This window comes from Gymnoscopelus microlampas (assembly GCF_963454915.1).
Source record: "Gymnoscopelus microlampas genome assembly, chromosome: 5".
Classification (NCBI taxonomy): Eukaryota; Metazoa; Chordata; class Actinopteri; order Myctophiformes; family Myctophidae; genus Gymnoscopelus; species Gymnoscopelus microlampas.
This window is the reverse complement of record NC_139942.1, coordinates 15,470,596-15,478,879: the sequence shown is the minus strand read 5'-3', so window position 1 is coordinate 15,478,879 and position 8,284 is coordinate 15,470,596. Positions and strand designations below refer to the sequence as shown.

The following is an 8,284-nucleotide window of genomic DNA, read 5'->3' as shown; positions in this document are numbered from 1 at the left end:
TAACAGTCGTTCCGTCGACTGTGAGCATTTTTACACCCAGACTTGACACTTTCTTTAAAAAAAAAAGAAAAAGAAATCCGTGTTGCTTTTTAGGCGGTTGGTCTGTCCGTCTTGTCTTGTCTGTCTGTCGGTTAGTCGTCGACCATTTGGTGACTCAAAGATCAAACATCAATCAATCACACTGTCATACGACGTCAAACGAACCGAAGCTTACAAAAATCATTTATAGGAGAATTCGGTTTAAACCGGACCACAAAGGAACCGTTCATTTTAAATCCCCCCTCCTCCGTCGCTGCTTTTCTTGCCGCCGTCGACGACGGTCCGAGAACCCAAACATCACATTTGAATGTGTTTTTTTGTGTCGAGAAAATGATACACTGTAAAATATGTGGTCTTAATTAAACCCAGAGAGACAGTCGTCCTCTACTACCCAGTAAAAACCCTAATGTATCCATTTGTAACCTTTAGAGTGTGCAAAACTGGTTCCATTCCGCACACTCCCAGGGTTACATTTACACTCTAATGGTTAAATTAACACTCACATTCTGAGAGTGTGCAAAAACCAAATGGACCTGTAATGGTTCATTTGGTTCCATTCCACACTCTCAGGGTTAAATTAAAACTCTTTAATGGTTAAATTAACACTCAAATTCTGAGAGTGTGGGACGGAGGGGGGTGTGTCCTCCGGGTTTAGAAACGCTATCCATTGTTCCAGTGCGCGACGGCGCGCGAGGGACACGCCCCCGTGGGCGCGTCTCGGCCAATTGGAGCGCCCCATCATTCTCTTTGTTCCCGCCCACCAGCCTATATTAAAAGCCGCGGCTCGTCTCGAGCGCTGCCCACTGGCAACAATATAGCCTGATCCATAAAAAAAGAAAGAGGATTTATACTTTATTATTCAGCGTCTCGTTTCTACCAACCGTCCTTTTTATTTGATTGGAGAAAAAAAAAAGCAAAAAAATGGCAGACACAAAAGCAAAAGCAAAAGTTGACTCTGGCACAGAACTCACCGCCAAGGTAAGATTTGTTTATTGTATTAATATATTTTTTTTTTCATTTTTTTCATTTGATAGAAGTGAACCGTTTGCAGACTGTATAACCTAGATCTTTTCCTTTTTTACGTCCGTGTCGCGCTTGGATCGGAAGCAACGCACTGGAACTCGGGCTATAAACATGTTTGGATACTTTTGGGATTTTTTAGAAACATTAACCTGTTTTGGTGTTTGATTGGTGTGTGTGTGTGTGTGTGTGTGTGTGTGTGTGTGTGTGTGTGTGTGTGTGTGTGTGTGTGTGTGTGTGTGTGTGTGTGTGTGTGTGTGTGTGTGTGTGTGTGTATATAAATGCTACAGTGTAACGGATCACGGGGGCACCGCAGAATAGAAACAAGAGGGGGGCATCTCATTGTGTTCCCCGGACACCGACAGACAGTCTGCGCGCGGTTCTTTGTTTATACGAGCGTGTCCATTCCTCCGTGAGCGCGATCACATCCAAACAACAACAATCCATAGCGTTTTCACACTCTCATAACAAATGTGTCATTTTTGCGCGTGGATTTCGCACCTATATTTCATTCAATTCAATCGCCCCTCTTAAAATGGAAATGAATGGATGAGCTAGTCTTCACAATAGACACTTATGCAAATGACCGTTCCGTCGTTTCACTTGATGGTTGTGTTGCACCGGGGGTGTTGAACCGGGGATGGTGTGATCAGAACCGGGGATCACAGTGTGTGTGTGTGTGTGTGTGTGTGTGTGTGTGTGTGTGTGTGTGTGTGTGTGTGTGTGTGTGTGTGTGTGTGTGTGTGTGTGTGTGTGTTGAGAGTCTCGGTGTGTGAACTTCCACCGGCTTGCAGTTGCAGCCGTGCCGGGTCGATCGGCTCCGTGTGTGTGTGTGTGTGTGTGTGTGTGTGTGTGTGTGTGTGTGCGTGTGCGTGTGCGCGCGCGCGTGTGATCCTGGTTTGAATGGACAGGTATAGCGTTCCAAATCAATGTGTCCAATGTCAACTTTGGATCGACGGGGGGGGGGGGGGGGGGGGTCTGTTCTCCCCATGTTCGGCTCGGGTTAAATAAATACCAACCCAAGACTCAGGCTCATCAGCTCATATAGTGTTATAATTCACATGGCGGGGGGAACGATCACGTCAACCGTGATGATTGATCGAGAGAGATCCCCAGAGGAATGCGTCCGGCGTTCCGGCTCGCTGGTATCCCCGCGCAACCCTCCTCGTCCACCGGGCACACACACTCTCACCGAGGAGCGCACCGCTTGGGGTTTGCTTCCTTCCGCGTCCGTTTGGTGTTTTACTTTTTTTTTTTCGAACATGATTTCATGTCTCGAGGGAAAAGTTTACGCAGAGAGAGAGAGAGAGAGAGAGAGAGAGAGAGAGAGAGAGAGAGAGAGAGAGAGAGAGAGATATGATATCACTTTCCCTCCGCGGTAAGGTGCGCTGTGACGCCGGGTTTCACTCTCCGTTCTATATACATAAACTACGGAGCTATTCGAATTGTATTCATTCTTTTCTCTCTCTTTTTTTTTTAAAAAGGTCGTTTAGTATTAATGTCGTCTATTAATATCCCAGGCTGAAAGTCTGTCTCGTCCTTAAACCCCTCTGGCTATTTATAGTCACACATACATCGTCATTATTGTTATATACATTTTTACGCACAAGCGCGCTTTTGCGCACGGTTGGGTAGAGCCTGGAGCCTGGAGGAGGGGGGGGGGGGGGGGGGGGGCATTACGCATCGAACTTGTGCGCTCGAACACGCTCTCTGTGTGCCAAGTTGAGAAAGACTTAATAAGAGGAGGAGGTGTGGATTGTGTTGATAAACAGCTTAAAGGATGAGGGCTTATGTAAATGAATCCTTTAAAAAAAAGCGTTTTATTTTAGCTTGTGTGCGTGCCATGCCGTGGCTGTGTGTTGGTGGTGATGGTGAGCCTATAAGTGCACGCACGGGCGGCGGCGTTGCCATGTTTAGTGAGAGAAATGAGCAACCAGGTCTAGGAAAACAAGCCCAAAAGAAGCAACTAGGGGGCCACATGAGCACTTTAAACCTATATGCATCAATAGCCGATTTACAAGCTCACGACGCGTTGTGAGCTTGTAGATCTGCTATTTTCAAAAAGTCTTGAAATAAAATGTGGAATATTTTGAATATATATTTTGGAAAGATTCTAACAAATGCTCCCTGGCACAAAACATTTATGAAAATATTTGAGAACCATTGGTTTAAAAGCTTTTTTTTAAATGTGGAAGCAAGCCCAAATAAGCAACTGCAACTTTACAGAAAAAGAAGCCCAAAGTCGCTTATAATAAGCCGACATGGCAACACTGACGGGCGGCTCGAACAAAACAAGGAAACCCAAAAAAAACGGGGGCCGTTTTTGTGCGCGAAACCTATAAATAGAAGCCCCGTGAAAGACATTCCTGTTATTTCCTGGCGGTTCTGAATGATGATGGAGGTTTATTTTTCCATCGTGTTGATGTTATTATTACTGTGTGTTGACCGTGGAACCGGTCTGTGCGCGTCGTGTTCTTATGGGGGGGCCATGTGTGTCGTCTTCTATTGTCCTTTTAAGCCCTCAGTTAAATCGGCCAGCGTCGCGCTTGCTTGCTGGGTTTTTTTCTTTTCTTTTCTTTTTTTTCTGCTGCGCTTGTATTTAAATTGAGCTATGCACCCTGGGTATTGCAGTGTTCCTCCCCGGGCGTGTCTTGTGACATATGGCGCTGACGAAACCTATCGAACTACAATACCCAGAGTGCCCCCGAGACACATCAAAGTATCAGATTACACGACATTAAAGTGGATGAAGTGGGCGGGAGGGAGGCAGGGCAGGCAGGAAGGGGGAAGCTGCAAATCTCTGCAGCGGCCAGTGCTGCCGCTGCTTACATGAGAGGGCCTTGAGGAGATGGGAAGAATGTTTAGCATCCAGCTGGAGGCCTTGAACACTTCACAGTTCTCTAATTTTAGACTAGTTTCGTCAACTTTAAACCCCCAAACAATATAAACATCAACCCCCTCTAATGGCCAGGTTGCTTCTGACATGCATAGAATGAGAATAACTCAGTTTGTTTTTTATGGCTGATTGTTGTGGTTGATACTTGTTTAGCTGTTTTATATTTTTTCTTCAACATGTTTCTCTAACCCACTCTTGTTTCCTTCTCCCTGCTACAGGAGCTGAAGGAGAAGAAGTTGTTAGAAAAGGAGAACGGCAAAGGTGCTGCCACCAATGGAAAGGTGACTTACAACTTACAACTCAGAGGATTTAGCTTGTACACAGTAAAATCCCCACTGTACATTTTTTAACTCAGAAAGTGGTCAAAATGTGATTATTTGTACACACAATCATTTGTAAACTACAAACAGATAATTAATACATCTTTTTAAGACAGCTAAAGTAACATTTTACTGTGTACGATGTATTACATAATAATCACTTTAAATTGTGTTGTGATGGACTTTATAAATTTATGTCTCATATGCAACCCCCCCAGGAGAACGAGGAGAATGGCGAGCCAGAGATAGACGAGGATGATGAGGAGGAAGTTGATGAAGAGGACGAGGAAGATGAGGGAGAAGGTGCGTAAGAAAGATGATTTGTTTAGTCCTTGATATTCATAAACACGGATCCGGCTGGGTCTTTGACCTTCTGTAGAACCTTGACTAAACGGGTCAAACCGTTTTTTGTTGTTGCAGGCGATGAGGAAGACGATGAAGATGATGATGACGACGTCGAGGGAGGCACAAAACGGGCGGCAGAGGATGACGACGATGATGATGAGGTGAGTGGAGGTGGTCCGAATAAGGGGGGGGGGGGTCATGGTTGGCGTTTTGATTAATTGATTGATTGATTGATTGGATACTTTATTAACAAGATTGTTAACAGAACATGTACTGTCAAAAGTTATGCCAAAAGGATAACACATAAGGGCAGAGGGCGGTCCGTTTGGAGGTGGTTTGGAGATCTGACCAGTCTTTGTGTGTTTCTCCCTCGCAGGACGACGTGGAAACCAAGAAGCAGAAGACCGATGATGACGATTGATGCGTCTACCTCCTCCCTGCCATCCTGCTGAACCCACTTCCTGGTTCTTCATCTTTGACCTTTTTTTCGATTGTCCAAAGGTGGAGGGGCTGGAGGACTGAGTCAAAAAAGAAAAAAAAAAGAAGAAAAAAAAGTATAATGAAACATGGTCATTAGCAAGTAGAGTTCAACACACACACACACACACACACACACACACACACACACACACACACTCACACTCACACTCACTCAACACAACTCTCCCCTCAAACCGCGACAACATGAATTTCCTAGGAGGAGCCGAGGCCACAGCAGTGCAAGAACCAGGATTCAACCCTCTCAACGATAAAAAAAAAACGACCACAAAAAGGATGAATTTGTTTGTATTTTTATTTACATTTTATATTTTTGTACATATTGTTAGGGGCTGGGGGGTCGGGTCGGGTCATGGGGTCTCAGCCTTCTCAGCGGCGGGTGATCCTCTCCGGAGACCAAAATCGGTCGGTGCTTCTCTTTACGAACAGATTTTAACAACTTGGTTGACCATGTTACGATATCTCAGATAACTTAGACGACATGTAAAAAAAAAAAGAAGAAAAAAAAAATGGTAAACCGTTAAAGAAAAGAAAAACCTACGCGTTGAACTCAGAGCATTCCAGTAAAAAAAACGTTTTCTGTATTTACTTTAGTTGTACCATAACTAGTTTTGTTTGTATGGGAGGGGCAAGGCCAAAGAGAAGGAGACGTACTTTTTTCTTTTATTTGCGTTATGTTTTTATTTTGTCAGCAAACTTCTCTGTTCCGTTTTTTGTTTTTGTTTTTTTGTTTCTGTTTTATGACGGCCTGTTTTGATGTATGTGCGTTTGTTGTTTGACAATAAACCGGACTTTTATTTTGTGACTTGTATTTGCCATCTCTTTCCTGTTCCTCACTGATAGTAGGTTAGCTATTTTTTGCCATTTTCTGAAGATAGGTCACAAGCACAACCACTTAAACCTTTTATACGTGATTAAACTGAGTTCCCCAGGTGTTTATACTAGGCCTCTCTCCTTTTTTCCCTCTACACCAAATGTCTTTGCCAAAAAATGGCCAATCACAACGCATTGTGAACTTGTAGATCTGCTATTTTCATAGAATGTTTGCCCCCAAAACTAGTAGCTATAATAAACAAAACAGTGGTTCTCAAAGTGTGATCCAGAGACCCTCAGGGTTCATTGGGGGGGGGGGGTTCTAAATGGACCCACACAGGTCTGTAGCTGAGAATGTAACCAAATGGACCCTCCATTTGGTTTCATCTATTAGTACACTCTCAGAGTTATGGGGTTCCTTCAAATAAAAAAAAGAGTTTGCGAACCACTGCTGTATATGTATGTATTCGTCATATTCTTGCCTCCGGAGGTGAACCGGTTGCAACACGAGTGTTTCTTTTTCTTAGGACTTCAATAAATAATCAACCTGTAGTTTGAGATAAAACACCTCCCAACCGGACCACAGTCGCCTGGCATCTTCCAAGGAACAAAGGTCACTGGCTCCTGCCCAAATGAACTGGTTCCTGTGTCTATATTGAGGTCTAAACAATGGACTGTAGTTGTATTTGTTTAAAGCGAGACAAAACCGATAGCTGGTATTAACCTGTCTCTGTACTAAATAATAATATATTGTTGCAGTTGGGCAGAAACCTCTTATCTCCATATTTTAACTTTTTATGCTTTCTTTCATAAATTAATGGCCTACTTTGTCATACTACAGTGTCATAATCAAGTAGCTAAATTTTAGCTAGTACTTTAGAATTTGAATCCTAAAAAGTAACAGTTTTGGACATATTAGGTTTCCACCCGACGACATTCAATGGTTTATGTAGTGGCTACGTTTTTTATTAGACCCATTTGGAAGAGTGCCTATTTTCACCACTTAAGCTATTATTGACCACTTTCAAACCTGACCTCCCTATTTTGGGGATATATCATTATAGCCTCAAAAGTGTTTGAAAACCATAAAAAGATTTCACAAATAGTTTTTAAAAAAAGCAGATCTTCAAGCTCACAAGGCGTCGTCATCGCAGCATGATGTGAGCTTGTAGATCGGCTAATTGCAAATAGGGCTTGAGTGGTGTTAACGCAAACAATGATAACGAATGACACCAATAGCACAAGTGTATTTACGTATGTTTATCTCGGATGACTTCACTTCCAATCAACACCTCAACAATAGGCTACATATGAATGTGTGTAATCATAAGTCATCGCTTTTGTTTGAAGTTTGTCCTGTGCAGGCCTCTGTCCGGGTTGTGTGCGTTCCAAAACAAACATGACCGGGCCTGAACAAGCCTTAGGGTGGCAGTGAACTCATGTGCTCTTGTTCTATCATGTCATCAGTGGGTGAAAAAGTATTCAGGTTGTTTTACTTAAGTAAACGTAGCTATACCACAGTGTAGAAATACTCTTGTATACAAGTAAAAGGCCTGTATTCAAAATTCTACTTGAGTAAAGGTATGTATTGGCATCAAATTATACTTTAAGTAACAAAGTAAAAGTAGTACTACTTCTATAGTAGTATACTACTACTATAGAATGGACCTTTTCAAAAATAGCAAATTACATTAAAGTTCACAACGCATCGCATCACAACATGTTGTGAGCTTGTAGATCAGCAAAGTTCAAATAGCCGTATAATATAATATATACATATATATATATATTAAGTATGATATGTGTTTTGTAATCATAAATCTGCAAAGTAACAAGTAACTCAAGTTTTCAATGAATTGTGGAGGAGTAAAAAGTACTACATTTGCCTCTGAGATGTAGTGGAGTCTAAGTATAGTAGTATTTATGTATGGGGGGAAGAAAGGACATACTCGAGTAAAATACACCACTGCATGTCAGCGTGTCTCTCTGTACAACTGCTCCTGTAATGGATGCCAGATCCTCAGGGGACCCTGGGGCCGGAGCCCGCAGACCACAACACACACACACACACGCACACGCACACGCACACGCACACGCACACGCACACACACACACACACACACACACACACACACACACACACACACACACACACACACACACACACACAGAAGACCTGCAGCTTCCAACACTACCAAGTAGAGGAACACTGGTTTAAGCAGTACATGGTTCTCAACATGTAGGCTGGGGCCCACTGGTGGGCCGTGAGGATATTGCAAGTGGGCCCCTCAATAATTGGCTCTATTCACAGCAGCCATATTATGAAGATATTCACAGGTGTTACCAATGATAC

General features: G+C 43.1%; 1 protein-coding gene across 1 annotated transcript; it reads left to right on the top strand.

Moving 5' to 3' along the window:
- Positions 1 to 825: 825 nt before the first annotated feature.
- On the top strand, positions 826 to 5,923 carry ptmab (prothymosin alpha b). Its single transcript, XM_084058512.1, has 5 exons — positions 826 to 1,017; positions 4,174 to 4,236; positions 4,494 to 4,578; positions 4,696 to 4,781; positions 4,997 to 5,923. Exons 1-5 carry the CDS (start codon positions 961 to 963, stop codon positions 5,039 to 5,041), a joined length of 336 nt encoding a protein of 111 aa, XP_083914638.1. The 5' UTR covers positions 826 to 960; the 3' UTR covers positions 5,042 to 5,923.
- The last annotated feature ends 2,361 nt before the right edge of the window (positions 5,924 to 8,284 follow it).

Excerpts from the sequence above, each read along its gene's own strand:
- ptmab (XM_084058512.1), top strand. The coding sequence starts at position 961 with ATGGCAGACACAAAAGCAAAAGCAAAAGTTGACTCTGGCACAGAACTC. Across the intron at positions 4,237-4,493 it reads GTGCTGCCACCAATGGAAAG|GAGAACGAGGAGAATGGCGA; the intron begins GTGACTTACAAC and ends CAACCCCCCCAG. Across the intron at positions 4,579-4,695 it reads CGAGGAAGATGAGGGAGAAG|GCGATGAGGAAGACGATGAA; the intron begins GTGCGTAAGAAA and ends TTGTTGTTGCAG.